This window comes from Bufo gargarizans, chromosome 2, assembly GCF_014858855.1.
Source record: "Bufo gargarizans isolate SCDJY-AF-19 chromosome 2, ASM1485885v1, whole genome shotgun sequence".
In the NCBI taxonomy this organism is placed as follows: Eukaryota; Metazoa; Chordata; class Amphibia; order Anura; family Bufonidae; genus Bufo; species Bufo gargarizans.
The window spans coordinates 243,790,957-243,808,951 of NC_058081.1; the positions used below are offsets into that span (position 1 = coordinate 243,790,957).

The window sequence follows — 17,995 nt, forward strand, 5'->3', positions numbered from 1 at the left end:
ATTGGTCACATTAATTAATAAACCCTATACCTGGCTGTGGATCCGCCTGAGTTTATAAAGAGGCGCAAGCCTCTACATAACTTTGGCTGATCCTCTGCCACTTCTAAATGTAAGACAGCTTCATTTAGACCATTTTCTACGGGAGTGGAAAATGGTAAATGAGAAGGGCGCCACTTTTTTAGATCTGGCATGAGCGGGGAGAAGTTGCAGATTGTGTAACAAAGGTTCTTTGGGCCACAATCTGTGCCAATGATTGTAATGACCCTTGGTATATGGGCTGCCTACTTTATTTATTTATAGCGCTACTATATTCCGCAGCGCTTTACAGACATTAGCATCCAACTGTCCCCAATGCGGCTCACAATCTAAGGTCCCTATCAGTATGTCTTTGGAGTGATACTTCCCATATTACTAAGAGAGTATATACATCTATATATGTTTTACTGCTGCAGCTTTAATGCGGCTTTAATTATTACATCTATTTATTTAGCACAAAGTAGGTCATACTATTAATATATTTCAATTAAAAATTTTGGTTCCAGACCTTTATGATGTCTGCACAGTAGCCTCTCTCCAAGGGGGGGAAAAGTTACGGCCAATTTTAGCCCTGTGTAATGCATCCATAGGAAAGCTGAATAGGACTAAACATGACTTCAGTCATGACCTCTGGCATTCAGTTAAAGGGTTTTTTCCGGCACTCATGTGAGAGACAAGGCTATATACATTGTACAGTGGCTGTGGTTTGTATCGCCGCTCAGTCTTATTCACTTCTGTGGGGACGATCTGAGCCTAGGCCATGTGACCGATGAAAGTAGTCACTCAGCCTAGGAAAAGGCCATGGCGCTACTGAGAGTCATCAGTATCTGATTGGTGGGGGTCCCAGGTGTTGGATCTCCACCAATCAGTTATTTGAGAAGGCAGTGGCACTCTCAGTAGCGCCATGGCCTTTTCCTAGGCTGAGTGACTACTTTCATCGGTCACATGGCCTAGGCTCAGATCGTCCCCATAGAAGTGAATAAGACTGAGCGGCGATACAAACCACAGTCACTGTACAATGTATATAGCCTTGTCTCTCACATGAGTGCCGGCACAGCTGATCGTCAGAGGTCGCCCACCAATCGGATACAGATGACTTATGCAGAGGATAGCTCATCAGTATTAGGCCTCTTGCACACAACCTTTTATGGCTTTTTCAGTATTTTGTGGTCCGTAAAGAACAGTACTATCCTTGTCCGTTATGCGGACAATAATAGGACATGTTCTATCTTTGCATGGAATTGCGGAAACTGAAGACATACGGAGTACCTTTTTGTTTTTGTTTAGTTTTTTGCTGATCCATTGAAGCGAATGCAAACGCAAAAAACGGAATGTAAACGGGGGGGGAAAGGAATGTTCGTGTGCGAGAGGCCTTAAAGTGTCGGAAAACCACTCTAACTGCCCAGGTATCGAATAGGTGAATTGTTGTTAACAGAGGAGCAGAATTTGGACAGCATATAAATTAGTATTGCATGCAGCAGCCTGTCAGCATTAGATCTGTCAGTGTCTACGTAGAAGCAGATCTGCGTGTGTGTTTTCTTAATTTAATTAAGATGACAATATCACTTAGACTGAGGCAGGCATCCATCAGTGATGTAGTTATTGTAGTAATAAAATACAATCCACCACTGTCCTGTGCATTCAGGCAGCAGATATGTCATGTAACATTGTTGCTTACTGAATGTCAGGGGTGGGGTCACATGATGTGAAGGGTGTCCCATGACTAATGCCATGTTTCAGTTAGGACTTGGATACAGTACAAAGGACTGAACCGTGGTCTGTACCATTCTACTGTGCATATAAGGGTTAACTGCCTGATATAAGAAAGGTATGTATGCAGAATTTGAAGTGCATTCCTTATAAACAAAAACACAAATTTAAAACCTGGGATAGCCCCCTGATACGTTCTCTGCAGTGTATAGGTGTCCTTTACATATGCAGATTGTGAATGGAGTACATGCTGAAGAAACGTGCCTGTTTTACCTATGGCATCATTGATATCCTTTGTATCACATGATGGAAAGTATATTATTAGGCTTTATAATAATCTGGGTATTTCCTGTACTTGTGCATTTAGCATTATAAATTGGCAAAAATGTGTGACTTAAAATGTCACTTAAAAATTAAAGAGGTTGTCCGAGCATTTAACATTGATGACCTATTCTCATGACTCCCAGCACCTGCCAGTCAACTAATTCAAGAGGCCGTGGCGCTCGGACATCACTTTTATCCATCATATGGCACAGCTCAATCCCATTCAAGTGAATGGGGCTCAGCTGCAATGCCACGCTCAGCCGCTATCCAATGGACAGCACTGTGCATGGTGAGCTGCGTGGAGTGTCGTGGCCTCTTGTGCCATTGTACAAAAAATATAATTTTTTTTTCTTTAATCAATGAACCGTTAATATGTTCATGCTATTCCTCTTATATCCTTTTTAAATGAACTTTCTATTTTGTCTTCCAAGTTGATAAAAATTATGCAGTACTTTGAAAAATGTGTAGCTGGATATGAGTAATTTCATGTGATTTGCAGATGCACCAGTGTATATAATATCATGGGCAAATCAATTTACCCATTCTCTAATTCTTTAAAGCATGCATTCAATAAAAAAAAAAAATATATATATATATACATTAATTAAAAGGATTCTGTCACCTCTTTTTACCCTATAGAGATGCAGACATGCACGGCTAGATCGCTGCTAGCATGTCTGCAATATACCTGTCCCATATCAGAGTGGTTTTATTGAGTGTTAAAAATATGTAAATCAGCCTGGTAAGGAGCCCAAGGGGCTTTACTAACTGGTCTGGAGCCTAGCCAGGCCCCCTGTGAAGGAGCCCAGCACCGCCTGTATCCACTAATCTCCTCCTTGCTCACAAAATCAGATCGCCAGCATAGTGTTCTTTCCCTTTGCTGGCATTAGCCTCAGGGAAGGAACTGCGCATGCGTGAGCTCGCGCACCACAAGATTACAGCAATCTGAGATTAGTGGATACAGGCTGTGCTGGGCTCCAGAACTGTTAGTACAGCCCCTTGGGCTCCTTACCAGGCCTAATAAATATATATTTCCATTTCATCCACCATGACGGCCCACATTGAGATTGACCCTTGACCTCTGTAGGGGCAGGAACACATAGAGAGTTTAAGAACCCCCCACCCCTCCACCTCCTCAGTGCTTTCCTGCCCCTACAGGGGCCAACACGTGGAGAGTTCCTCCTTCATGGAGGATGAAATAACCGTATCTTTCTTACAGGTTCTCCAGCTGGCCTTCCGCGGCAGGGGCCAAGGCTGGCCAGCTAGGAGCATCGAGGACCCTCGTCTTGGCTTATGCCGAGGCCTGTGGTCCTCCCCATACCTTCTGACTTCCTTCCCTCCTTGTGGACGCAGTCGAAGGTGCCGGCTTCTCAGCACGCGCGGCGCTCGGCGTCCTTTTCCTTCCGGAGGACCGAGCTCCAGCGTCCGGCAGGGGGAGCAGGTGCGACGCATGGAGCGTCTCTATGGGCGGGCCGGGCGACGCACGCCTCTCTTGGTAGGCTAGTGCGGCGCAGGCCTTCGCCGTCATGCAGGGCGCAGCTTGATGACGTCAGACGCCGGGAAATTTAAAAAGAAGACCGCGGTTCCTCTCAGCACCTCTCCTGTCACACCGCGATGTCCGAGACACCTGCTCCCCGCCAGGAAGGTCCCGATCCTTCTGCCTCCAGCACAGTGAGTCCCCTTCGGGGGGGTATATATTTCAGTTCTTGTAAATCTGAATTACTGATGCTGGGTTATCTGGTTGCTTCCTTCTGCAGGGCAGCAAGGAATTAAAATCTAAAACAAAGCCCTTAAAATGCTGTGCTTGTTCCAAGCGTCTCCCCGAAAATTATAAAAAGCGACTATGCAAACCTTGCACTTCGGAGATTTGGAAAGCGGAGCAACCAGATATACTCTCGGAGATGAAGTCCTTTATTTCTGATGAGATTAAGTCCTCTTTAGCCTCCTTATCTACTCCTGCCAGCGACCCCATCCCTTCTAAGAAGCGTAAAATATCCGTTATTTCTTCCTCTGAGGGTGAAGAGGTTGAAGTGGCCTCTGCCTCATCCAGACAATTTCCTAATGAGGAACCCTTGTCGGACGGAGAGATTCTGGAGGAGGATAAAAGATACTTCTTTTCCGCTAAAGAAATGGAAGAGCTGCTCCGAGCAGTCAGGTCCACCATGGGTATTGAAGATATTCCTAAACCCCGTACGGTTCAGGATGAGATGTTTGGGGGCCTTAGAGCTAGGTCTCCTATTGTTTTCCCCATCAATGAAAATATAAAGGAGATGATATTAGAGGAATGGTCAGATCCAGAGAAGAGACTTGGCGTTCCTAAAGAATTCAGGAATAGGCTCTGCTTTGACCCGTCTGAAAGTAAAATATATAACCAGACGCCTAAGGTCGACTTGCAAGTATCCAAGGTAGCAAAAAAGACCGCCCTACCCTTTGAGGATTCCTCTCAGCTAAGTGATCCTATGGATAGAAAGGCAGATGGCCTTCTTAAGAAATCCTGGGAAGCGGCGATGTTTGGGGTAAAAACTAACATCTCCGCCACATCCGTTGCCAGAGCAATGTATATATGGCTTGGAGAACTAGACGAACATCTGAAGAACAAGACTCCAAGAGAAGAGATCAGGGAATCTCTCCCCCTTCTCCGCTCCGCCACGGCATTTTTAGCCGATGCATCGGCAGAGTCAATCAGATTTTCCGCCAAGGATGCTGCCCTTTCTAATGCTGCCCGTCGGGCTTTATGGATGAAAGCCTGGTCCGGAGACAAGGCATCCAAGGCCAAGCTTTGTTCTATCCCCTTTTCAGGGGAATTTGTCTTCGGCCCCACTCTGGATAAAATCCTAGAGGGCGCAGCAGACAAGAAGAAGGGTTTTCCAGAGGACAAAGAACCAAAGAAGAAGCCCTTTCGGCAGTACCAACCCCAGCAGAGATCCTACAGGGGGAAAGGGAAGTCTGGCCGATGGAGTTATCCAAAAGGGGGGAGAGGAAGAGGCTTTATCCTCAATCCCCAGAATAGGCAACCGAAGCAGCAATGACGCCAGGGTAGGGGGGCGACTGATGGGTTTTCTATCCTCCTGGAGTCGGGTAACTTCAAATCCCTGGGTGCTAAATATAATCTCCCAGGGCTACAGGATAGAGTTCACATCAGTCCCCCCAAAAAGATACTGCATCACATCTCAGAGCAGATCAGATCTCCCGAAAATCTGGCAGGGCGTCCAAGACCTCTTAGAGCTAGGGGTAATACGAAAGGTTCCTATACCAGAGGAAAGAAGAGGATTCTATTCCAGTCTTTTTTTAGTAAAAAAACCAGATCAATCCTTTCGCACGATAATAAACTTAAAACCCCTAAACAGGTCTATCTTATACAGGAGGTTCAGGATGGAGACCATCCCATCCACAATCCCTCTGATCCCAAAAGGAGCATTCATGTCGTCAATCGATCTGAAGGACGCTTACTACCACGTCCCCATCCATCATCTTTCCCAAAAGTATTTAAGGTTCGCTCTAAGAGGTCCAGACAGGTCTATACATCACTTCCAGTATGTCGCCCTCCCTTTTGGTATTTCCTCGGCCCCCAGGGTCTTCACAAAGATCGTAGTAGAGATGGTGGCCTGCCTTCGTCAAGAAGGAATCACAATTATACCTTATCTCGACGACTTCTTAATCCTGGGCAAGACAGAATCCGAAAACCTTTCGGCAACCCAAAGATTCTCGGAACTCTTAAGGAGCCTCGGATGGATTATAAATATAAAAAAATCCACCCTAACCCCGTCCACAAGAATAAAGTTCCTGGGCGTGGAATTAGATTCGTCTCGGCTGATGACCTTCCTCCCTCAGGACAAAGCTACTGCCCTGATAGAGAAAGTCAGAACATTCCAGAAGGCTCGCAACTGCTCCATCAGAAAGGCCATGAGTCTCCTAGGAAGCCTAACGGCCTGCATCCCCTCGGTGGCTTGGTGCCAAAGCCACACAAGAATAATCCAAAATTGGATCCTAACTATCTGGGACGGAAAACAGTTAAGCCTGGACAGGGTCTTTCGTATCCCTCAGTCTGTAAAAACAGATTTGGACTGGTGGAAAGTAAAAAGAAGGCTGCTAGGGGGCCTTCAGTGGCGGAATCATCCCGTCATTCAGGTAATTACGGACGCAAGCCTCGGAGGCTGGGGAGCAAAGATAGGAGATCATCTTCTACAGGGTACCTGGCCTGCCGAAATAAGAGACAGATCTTCCAACTACCGAGAGCTTTACGCAGTCCTGGAAGCTTTACTAAAAGGAGAGTGCCTTCTAAAAGGACAACATCTAAGAGTAATGTCAGACAACACCACAACGGTGGCCTATCTGCGTCACCAGGGGGGAACAAGATCACGGCCTCTTGGCGAGATAGCAAAAAGAATTTTCTCCTGGGCAGAAGTAAACACTTTATCTCTGTCCGCCATCCACCTAAAGGGCTGCGAGAACACAGTAGCAGACTTTCTGAGCAGAGAGACAGTAGACCCAGGAGAATGGTCTCTGAACAGGAAGATCTTCCAAAAGATCTCAGAAAGGTGGGGCTGTCCAGAGGTAGACCTATTCGCCACCAGGAAAAATGCGCAGGTAGACTGTTTCTGCTCCCTAAACCCAGGGGACAATCCATGGGCAATAGATGCTCTATCAATACATTGGAATTGGAGACTAGCCTACGCCTTTCCCCCAATACCACTGTTACCTCGGATTGTCCAGAAGCTTCTGGAGGAACCGACTACTCTCATCCTGATAGCCCCTCTATGGCCAAAGAGAAGTTGGTTCTCCACCCTAAGACAGCTATCGCTGGAGGATCCGTGGGAGATTCCCTTCCAGAGGGACATTCTAGTCCAGGGCCCTCTTCTTCACCCAGACCCAGGCATGTTCAAGCTGTCAGCCTGGATCCTGAGAGCGAGACACTAAGAAGCAGAGGACTTTCGGAAAAAGTGATATGTACTCTGAGGGCAAGTAGGAAAAAGGTGACCTCCTCCATCTACCTCAAGATCTGGAAGAAATACTGTTCCTGGTTAGGAGTTGAGCGCCCAGACACCACCTCTCCTCCCATCAACAGAATTTTGGACTTTCTACAGTGCGGCCTTGAGTTAGGCCTTAGACCTAGTACTTTGAAGGTCCAAATTTCTGCCCTAAGCTCCTTCTATGACTGTAGCCTGGCCAACCACAGATGGATCAGGAGGTTCTTCAGAGCGGTTGCTAGGTTGAGACCCTCCCTGAGATCCAGAATTCCGACCTGGGATCTTAACACCGTACTAGAGGGCTTAACAAAACCTCCTTTTGCACCTTCATCGGAGATCTCTCTAAAACACCTTTCCTTTAAGACTGCCTTTCTGATCGCCATCACCTCAGCCAGACGCATCGGGGAGATCCAGGCTTTATCATGTAGAGAGCCCTACCTCCAAATTAACAAGGATCACATCCGTTTAACTCTCGACCCAGGCTTTCTCCCCAAAGTAGTCTCTCCTTTCCATCTAGAGCAGGAGATCTTCCTACCCTCTATCCCTAGGTCCGATCAGGCAGGGTCTAGTGATAGGTTACATCTCCTGGACGTCAGGGACATAGTTATCCGTTACCTGGATTCTACCAGAGATTTTAGGGTGGACGACAATCTCCTTATTCAGTTTTCAGGGAAGAATAAAGGAAAGAAGTTAGCCAGGTCTTCCATAGCTAGATGGATCAAATCCACTATTGAATGTTGCTACAAGATCCAGAACAAACCCTGTCCTGGTAATGTTAAAGCCCATTCTACTAGGGCCACATCCTCCTCTTGGGCCGAGAAAGGAGGGGTCTCGCTGGACCAGATTTGTAAAGCCGCAACCTGGTCTAGTGCTAATACTTTCGTAAGACACTATCGTCTTAATCTTCCGGACGCAAATGAAGCTCTTTTCGGCCGGAAGGTTCTACAGGCGATATCCCCACCCATTTAGTTATCTGATATGTCTCAATGTGGGCCGTCATGGTGGATGAAATGGAAAAACCGCAATTAGACTTACCGGTAATTCCGTTTCCTTGAATCCACCATGACGGCCCATACTATTCCCCGTCCCTAAAAAAAAAAAAAAAAAAAAAACATATATATAAAATATAAAAAAAAAAAAAAAAAAAGATTTTTTGGATTTATGTTGCATATTCATGCAGGAGTTTAAGGGTATGAATCAATATCCTTTTACGTTTGTTCCACCTTTTCGGGTAATTGTGAAGCACTGAGGAGGTGGAGGGGTGGGGGGTTCTTAAACTCTCTGTGTTCCTGCCCCTACAGAGGTCAAGGGTCAATCTCAATGTGGGCCGTCATGGTGGATTCAAGGAAACGGAATTACCGGTAAGTCTAATTGCGGTTTTTTTTACACTCAGTAAAACCACTCAGAGATGAACATATATATTGCAGACATGCTAGCGGCGATCTAGCTGTGCATGTCCGCATCTCTATAGGGTAAAAAGAGTTATTAAAGAACATGGCTTCTGCCTTTACCAGGCTGTTTCCTGATTTTAATGTCTATCTAGAGAGGAGGAGGCTGCGGTGGCTGCATGAGACAAACACACCGCAGTTTCTTAAAGTGGTTATCCAGGAAAAGCTATTTCTGACTTGGGCTACATGCACACGACCGTTGTGTGTTTTGCCAACCGCAAATTGCGCATCCGCAAAACAGAGTATATATATATATATAATTTTTTTATTATTTTTTTTTTATAGACCAAGGAACGAAGCAATAGATGCGGACAGCGACGTGAATGGGTCCGCATCCAAGCCGCAAAAACTGTGGCTCGGATGTTGACCAAAACAACAGTTATGTGCATGTAGCCTCATCCTCAGGATAGGTCATCAGTATCAGATCTGTGGAGGTGCAACACCTGGGACCCCCACGATCAGCTTTTAGAAGAGACCTTGAGTGCCGCAGCTGCTTCTTCGGCCAGTGACATCACTGTATATCAGTCACATGGCCTAGTTGCAGATGAACTGCAATATCATGCATAGCCACTATACAATATACAGCACTGTGTTAGGAAAGCTGCCAGGAGCCGACGGTAAGTGCTGTGGCTCCCTGAAACAGCTGATTGGTGGGGATGCCGGGACTTGGACTCCTGCTGATGTGATAATTATGACCTATCCTAAAGATGGGTTATAATAACCTTTTCCAGGATCGACCCTTTAAGGCCTGTTAATTAAGTAGATGATTCAGAAAGGAAGTGTTCCTTCCTGACAATCGCCTGCTCGTCAGTGTACATGCAGCCACCACCTCCACAGTATGGGGCGAAGCGATGGCTATCTCCATCGCTCAACCCTATACAGAGTGCTATTTAAACAGCATGATCTGCGGGAAATGTTTTGTCTTCAGTGACCACACTGTTAACTGATGAATGGGCTTTTTGCTTCATAACGAGCGCTCGTATGAATGCTTGTTGGCCATAATCTTAACGAACAATGGGCAGTCTATATGGGCCTTTAGCTCTGCTACAGTTGGCACTGTTTACTATATCTACTTACTTGCTGGCAGAAGCCTCCTCCTCTCCATAGACTTGTGTGTGAGGCTGGAGACTTATGATGATAAAGATAAGAGGCTGCGTAAAGGAAAGAAGCCCAGGAGCAGTCATAATTCTTATCATTAGATATATTACACAGTTTCTTATATTCACTGTTTATAACTGGAATAACACTTCCATTACTTAAAAGGTCCTTTCACAACTCCTGACCTGCCTATTTTAATAGCTCCATGCAATCCCCATGTAATAACAATTCTGGAACATCTATTCTTATATGTCTATGTTGTGCCATTCCTTTATTATTTCTACTAGAAGTTATGAATGAATTGATATTGGCCTTCAGTAAGGGTACAGAGGGGTGGTAACCAGTTGGGGTGTGTACCTGCACAGTCTAACAATGGCAGCACTGATTGGATAGAGTGAGTCTGTGCAGGTACACCCCCCAACTAGTTACCACCCCTCTGTACCCTTACTGAAGGCTAATAGCTATTCATTCATAACTTCTAGTAGAAATAATAAAGGAACGGCACATCAGAGTCATAAGAATATATACTCTAGAATTGTTATTACATTGGGAATACATGTAGCTATTAAATCAGGCATGTGAGGAGTGGTGAAAGGTCCTCTTTAAAAGTCACCCAGCTAGAAATTTCAAAAGAAAAATGCATCGATTTTACAAAATTTGTTAAAATGTGTATAGTTTTTAAGGACAAAAATGCCCCCGACCTGAACCAGTTTAAAAGCATATTCTCAGATCTCATGACTCGATTGAACTTGTGGGAATTCACAAGTCAAATTGGACAAAACCATTTGCTTATCTCTGCAAATGTTTCCTTTCTTTAGAGATATATGAATTGAATATGCTAAAGATGGTTTAATGTTTTGTCTGATTTTAAAGATGGTGATACCAGTGCAACAGAGAGTTGTGATGAAGTTCCCATGGAGCTGTACACTGCTTGCCAGCACACTCCTACAACACTTACTCTTACCGCCACCCGAGTAACAAAAGTGAATGACAAAAAAAGAAAAAAAAGCGGAGAAAAGGAACAGAATGTTAAGTCAAAAAAGGCAAGAGTTTAAACATTAAATACCAGACTATCCTATTCCTTTTTTTATTCTAATTGTAAAGTTGGCACGCTCATGTTTGATGGTATTAATCTTTGTCTTGTCTTATCTTGCTTTGTCTTTTTTTTATTTTATTTTTTATTTTTTTATTGGTGGGGTTTATTAGATTATCATTTTGTGTGTGTTTAATACTGAAATGTCAAATTTTTACCTCCACAGGCCTTTAGAGAAGGATCTAGAAAATCTTCACGAGTAAAGGTATGATAAATTACTCATTTTTACCAGAAGTTTTTTAATTTGTCATTTGTAACTAAAGTGTTTGAGGCTCTGTTCGCTCATGTCATAACTTACAGAAGCCATTTTATTTAACTAATTCTGATGTATTCCAATGGCATGTAATGGTTCTTTTAAAAAAAAAATTTTTTTTTTTTTTATAAATTATAATGGAAATGCTGCTTTTTCTCGTTAATGGCATTGGGGGACACAGCACCATGGGTATATGCCCAGCTACCACTAGGAGGCACTAGATGTCAAAAAAGGATGGCTCTGCCCAGGTGGGCTATACCCTCTCCACAGCACTAGGCTATTCAGTTTTAGTCTAGTGTCAGGAGGCAGACCTGACCTGCTTTTTTTCCTGCAGGTCTTGCTGCTATTCTATTATTTAATTTTTTCATCTTAAATATTTTCCTCTCTTCTGCAGGTTTTGACCTGCTCAGACGGGTGCTCCATCGTGGGCTGTCACTTTAGTTGCACCCCCTGCAGGTGCATACTCGGGTACCTGGCCAGTCACCCAGTCCCCATTGACTGCATCCGCAGTGGTATGCTGGCATTCCCACGGTCCCCATGTTGTCTGTCGATGGGGTGATCCTGCAGCGCTTAAAGACTTTGGACGGTGAGTATTTCCCCTGCGTCCCTGTCCCAGAGTTAGTGGTGGTCCCGGGTTAGGTCCCCTGTCATGGCCGGGGATGGCCTCCACTTTTTTCGGGGCCCCCGGTCTCCTGCAGTTCTGTCCCGCCGACCAGTGCACCTTTTCTGGCCACCTCATTAATCGAGGCCCCGGCTTCCTCCACGCCTAGGCCATGTTCTCTCCCGCCCCCTTCCCTAATTTCCTGGGCTTTTGCTGGCCCCTCCCTGCTCCTCTAGGCTTCTGGAGGTGTTCCTCCTATGCCAGCCAAGCACGGTCTTTAACCCTGTGGGTGCTGTTTTCTAGAAGAAATATCCTCCATCTTGCCAGCAGGGGGGTCCTTTCTCTGAGATTCTGCAGCTGCTGCAGGACCTCTTTGGGGGACTCGGGCCCCTGGGATGCAGTAGACAGCCTTTTGGCTGGCTGCTTTCTTTTTCAGGCTCCTTCTCATGCCTCATGTCCTCTTTCTGAGGACTCCCATTCCCAGCTCCCCTCGGGGGTCGCATGTATTTGGGTGTGCCCTTTGCAATAAAGGGTTGCCACACAGTCGCTCCCAGGCCCTCTCATGACGCCCTAACCTACTTCTTCGGCGTTCTCTCCTGACTGGGCCTCTTCCCTGTCCCAAGCCATAGGGAATCCTGTCAGACTCTCCCAGTTTATGGCAGAGTTGCTGCACCGACTGCCTGTCCAAAAATTGCGACCACCTCTGCCCTCCCACGGACCCTTCTGCGGATGGGGCACACTCTGCTAGGTCACGCAGACGACCTCTGGTTGTAACAACTATGTCCCGCTCCTCCTTGGGTCACTCCCAGGCCAAGTATGAGGCTGGTGACAAACCCTTCCCGGCCTTTCCATCCGCTGCCTCGGGGGACACTTCTGCTCAGATTCTCTCTGGGTGGTTAAAGACAAATGTCCACTGAGGAACCTCTCCTCTCCAGGGTTGGTATCCCCTCTAGTGGACTTTCGGATGGCGCTCCCCTGGCTGCACAAGGTAAGCATGCCGGCAAACCTATGTAATGTCCCAGGTACGTACGCCTTCCCCCTTAATAGGGGGGTACTTGTACCACTGCCAAATGCTGTACCCACCACTGCAGCTATTTCTCTGTACCAGGGGTTATCTTCTACACACCCTCCTAGTCCGAGAATGTTCCCGCCAGGCGCTGTAGCCAAAACAGCCATTCTGGCGCTAGCGTGCGACACACAACCATATTTACAGAGGGAGCCCTGGTTCACTAGCGGGAGTGCCTGTAGCCATTACAGTACACTATGCAGCCATATGCGAGCAGCTACATTACTCCCTTCATAAGTAGAGTACCTGTACCATCTCCAGATACTGTAGTCATTACACCTGTCTGGTTCTATGGTGCTCCATCTCCAGGGGCTGTAGCCATTACACTTGTTCTAATGGGCACCAAGCAGCCACATTGCTCCCTTCATAGGTAGAGTACCTGTACCATCTTCAGATGCTGTAGTCGGTACACCGGTCTGGTTTTCTGATGCTCCATCTCCAGAGGCTGTAGGCATTTCTTATGCCTGGTTCTAGTGTGCACCAAGCAGCCACATTGCTTCCTTTAGAGGTAGAGTACCTGTACCATCTCCAGATTTGCTGTAATCGTTTCACCTCTCTGGTTCGATTTGTGCACCATGCAGCTCTATTTCTCCCTTAGCAGGTGAAGTATAGAGGCCCTCTTCTAATGCGGTAGCTATTGCTCTTCTCTGGTTCTAGTGCGTACCATGCAGGCATAGCTCCCCTCTGACGTGGAGTTCCTGTGCCATCTCAAGATGCTCTACCCTTTACACCGGTCTGGTTTTAAGTCTGCACTACACAGCTGTCTTTCTCCCTTATTAGGTAGAGTTATCTGTACACCCTCCATATACTGTAGCATTTCCAAATCATCTAGCTATGCTCCACTCATTATAATGAGCTTCATGCAGCCACATTACTCCTTTTATAGGCGGAGTATTTGCAGTATCTCCAGGAGCTATGCCCTATTGGTACAATCTGTGGCTGCATTACTGGGCGTATCCCTCCCTTCCCTGGCTCTGCTCTGTGATAGGCAATCATGTGGCCCCCATTAACATGGAGTGATGTTTCCATCTCCTGATGCTGTATACATCACTCTTTTCAGCTTCTAGCATACATGGCATACCTGGTATCCATACGCCGTGTGTCAGTGTAGTCTCTCCCTGCTTCCCCTGTTGTCCTTGGGTGGTCTGGTTCTTTAGACCCTTCTTGAGCCCCTACTGGGGTAATCCTGCTTGGAGTCCCTCACCCCACTCTTTCTTAGACCATCTAGCTGGCCGCTCCCTTCTGGGCAAGCTGTGCATTTTGACCGCACAGGCTCTGTAAGACGGCTGCTTTTTTGTCCTCGGTTTGGTCCTTTTTCCCTCCTGGGTCCTCATAGGTTGTTGCCTTCTTGAGATTCTAACCTCTCTTCCCATGCCCCAGGTCAAGTACCTGGTATCTAGTTGTTTATTGCAATGGTTTACAGTTTACATCATATTGGTCACTCTTGGGACAGAGTTTTCCCTCACTTGGAGAACTGTGTCTACTTAGGCTGTTTGGAGTCCTCTCTTACTCCAATATCTCTCTGACCAGTGGATCTCCACTTGTATTACCAGGGCCTGCTACTGGTTCCTTTTTTCCCTGTGACTTTGTGGCCAGGGATTTCTCTGGTCTTGCATTTCACAGCGATATTATGTCTTTCAGGGGCTTGTTCCTCGCCTCCTCTGTATGGGAAGCAGGTCTTTATGTTCCCTTCTCCTGACCATTACCTAGGACTCCCCTCCTCTGGGTGTTGGCTATTTTCTCTGGCAGGAAGAGCTTTCCACCTTCTCATGGGGTGTTTCTCTTTTCCCCCTTCCTTGCTGTGAAAGGTGGCTCGCTCCCTTCCCTTGTGAGTCTTTGTTATGATTTCTCTCAAGCGTTTAGCCTCCAGTGCTTCATTGTTTCCTCTCTACCTTTGGCCTTTACATGTGGTTGGCCACAGACAGGCTGTGTTTTTGTCTGTGACAACTTTAAAGTTTTAGTCTTTGGTTAAGGACTGCTTCTGTCCTTTTTCTAGGCATTTTATCTCCTGCCAGCCACCCTCATAGTCTATTTTGTCGTCTTGGGTCTGTCCTCTTAGGGCTTCTCCTCCAGGAGCTGACTTATCTATGCAGAGCGCTAGGTTGCTTTCAACAGACATTTCTGTGCTACTCTCCTCAGGGGGAGCCCTGGTTCTTCTAGATCCTTACTCAGGCTCTCTAGTGCACTCTTGGTCAACTCTTGAGTCTCGCGCAGGACATCTGGTCCTGTCCCTTTATCCTCTAGCGCTTAATTTTTTTTCTCACCTTGGGTGGAGCTGGGTGTTTCCCTTTTTGTTCCTTCTTGCAGGCCTTGTTTCCCAGGCACCTGTCCTTGGGATCCTGATGGTCTCTCTTTTTGTTTTGGAACCATTTTATGCTAGGGTCTCTCCTGGTCCTGTTGGGTCACATGGTTCCTCTGAACCTGTGCACCCTTATTTTTGCATGAGAATTCAATCCCACCCTCGAGGTCTGCTTTGGGACGTCCCAATGCCATTAACGAGAAAATTGGATTTTTGTACTTACTGTAAAATCCGTTTCTCCTTCAATGCATTTGGGGGGCACAGATACCACCCTCTGTTTTTACTTACTTTGCCTGTCACCGGGCAGCTCTACTCTTTTTTTCCTTTCCCAGTCCAGGGCATGTTGGTTATTCTCTTTTTTTGTTTCTCTCTCCTACTGCTATTGGTACAGACTTAATAGCCTAGTGCTGTGCAGAGGGTATAGCCCACCTGGGCTGAGACAACCTTTTTTGATAACTAATGCCTCCTAGTGGTAGCTGGGCATATACCCATGGTGCTGTGTCCCCCAATGCATTGAAACGAGAAATTGATTTTACGGTAAGTACAAAAATCCAATTATTCTGACCATCACAGCAATGGAATCATGTTGATTTTAAGCAGAATCTGTCACCATGAAATGCAGTACAGCCTTCAGGCAGCATGTTTTTACAGCAGAAGTAGCTGAGCAGATTGGTACATGGTTTTGTGTGAAAAGATTCAGCAAGATGTGTAATTTTATACATTTAAGGATACTTTCACACTTGCGTTTGGGGCTCCGCTTGTGAGTTCAGTTTGAAGGCTCTCACAAGCGGCCCCGAACGCATCTGTACGGCCCCAATGCATTCTGAGTGGATGCAGATCCGCTCAGAATGCCTCAGTCTGGCACCGTTTGGCCTCCGCTCCGCTCAGCAGGCGGACACCTGAACGCTACTCGCAGCGTTCGGGTGTCCGTCTGGCCGCGTGGAGCCAAACTGATCCGTCTAGACTTACAATGTAAGTCAATGGGGACGGATCCGTTTGAAGTTGACACAATATGGCTCAATTTCAAACTGATCCGTCCCCCATTGACTTTCAATGTAAAGTCTGGACGGATCCGTCTGACTAACTTTCAGACTTAGAATTTTTCTGAAATATAATGCAGATGGATCTGTTCTGAACAGATCCCATCGTCTGTATTATAGGAGCGGATCCGTCTGTGCAGACACCAGACGGATCCGCTCCGAACACAAGTGTGAAAGTAGCCTAAGAAGGAACAGTCACCACAAAAAATGCAGTTCAATCTGTAGACATGTTATAGAGCAGAAGACATTTAATTTTCTAGGCACCTGGTGACTGATCCTCAGGATAGGTCAGTAACATCCGATCAGTGAGGATCCAAAACCCCACATCTGCTGCAGCTTCTTCTCATGCTCGAAAGAAAACATCCGGTGTCGGGGAGGCAACCAATGATGGGTGTGGACGGAGATGAGCCTCCCTAGCGTTACCCGCGATACTAGGGAGGCTCGTCCCTGTCCCCGCCTGCCCCCCTCCGACACCGGATGTTTTCATCAGAGCATGGAAAGAAGTGGCAGTGTGGGGACCAGGAGCGGAGCGGGGTAAGTATATTCATTGTGAGGGGCCCTGCATATGGGTTACAGTTTTATAGTCTTGGATAACCCCTTTAAGGTGGATTTACACTGCCCGATTGTCAGGCAGATTATTGGGAATTAATGTTCCTGACAATCTGCCTGTCTAAATGTTCTGCTCAGAAACTCTGAATCTGTATGAGGACGAGATCGCTGCATGTAAATGCAAGAGTCTTTCAGTGAACGAGCAGCCTACGGTCGGGAAGAAAAGCTTCCTTCTCGACAATTGGCTTTTCTGGTCGATGCGTGTAAACCTACCTTTGTAAACCTACCTTAAGCTGAAGCTTTTCCCTTATATCATCTTATCAGTCACTAACTGCTTTACACACAGAATGCTGTCAGTCACTGATAATAACTGAATAAACCATCATGAACTCAGAAGGAGCAGAGAGATGAATGTATAAAACTACAAAACTATATATCATTCTGCTCAGCTCCCCTGCTCTGTAACATGCTGTTGGCAATTACACAGCGTTTCGTGCTGACGGCGTCTCTCCAATAAATGTACAAGTTGCCACAAGGGCTACTTTTTTTTTTTTTTTTCTTCCTTTTTTCTTGAGAAATCTGGGCTGACTGTATGGCATCTAATAAGGCATGATGGAAAGCATTTATTTGAAATTCCTTCACTTGATTGTCTGAGGTACTTGATAGCACGTTGGGGTGCCATGCAACTATTTCCCATAGAAAAGAGTTGGTTTTGGTGGTGATGGGCTTTCACCATTAGTAGCCTCTTCTGTGGTATATGGAGTTGTGCTTCAAATGGGTTGTTGAAGATTATGGATAATATATATATCTAATTTTTTTTTTTTTACTTTTGTATGGAAAACTGAACCACTTTGCATTGCCTGATGCTGGTAGTGCAGATCAACCCATTCTAAATAAATGTGGCTGAGCTGCAATAACAGACAGTCCTTGAATAAGATTGACTCTGTGAATCTCTGACAGCTTTGTATACATTTAATTTTTATCTCCTTTATTAGGGATCTGCCCCTGAAATTGATCCATCTGATAATCCCTCATATGGATGGGAGAGTAAAATCAAAGCTTGGATGGACCACTATGAAGAAGCAAACTGCAACCAATACAGTGAAGGTGTTCAAAGGGAGGCTCAAAGGATAGCGCTAAGACTTGGTTGTGACAATGACAGAAAGGAGCAATGTGGAAAGTCCAGCTTGAGCCCTAACAATCTCTTATTTAAACCTCCAGTAGAGGTATTGGTTTACTTGTGTTGACATGCTTGTGTGCGTCCTGCAATCATTTTAATAGCATAGAAATACTACAAAGTTTAGTATGGTTCTTATGGGTCTCTGCTATAGCATTTAAAGTCAGTGGCTATTGGCTCCATGGAAATAAAGTAATGCCCCACTTCTTGTTTAAACTAGGAAACTAGAGTTATGTATCCGCGCACATCAGTTCCCTAAAGGTGGCACTACATGAAATTAAAGTCGGCCCGAATGTCCTATTTTCGGCCATTCCGTCCGACTGACGTTTGGAAA

At 45.9% G+C, this 17,995-nt stretch overlaps 1 protein-coding gene across 1 annotated transcript in view; it reads left to right on the plus strand.

Annotated features, from left to right (window-relative positions):
- KMT2E (lysine methyltransferase 2E (inactive)) overlaps nt 1–17,995 on the plus strand; it is a 109,692-nt gene that overhangs the window by 43,351 nt on the left and 48,346 nt on the right. Inside the window, 3 exon segments of the mRNA XM_044280167.1 lie at nt 10,457–10,626; nt 10,843–10,881; nt 17,480–17,710. Of these exon segments, the coding sequence (XP_044136102.1) occupies nt 10,457–10,626; nt 10,843–10,881; nt 17,480–17,710 (440 nt within the window).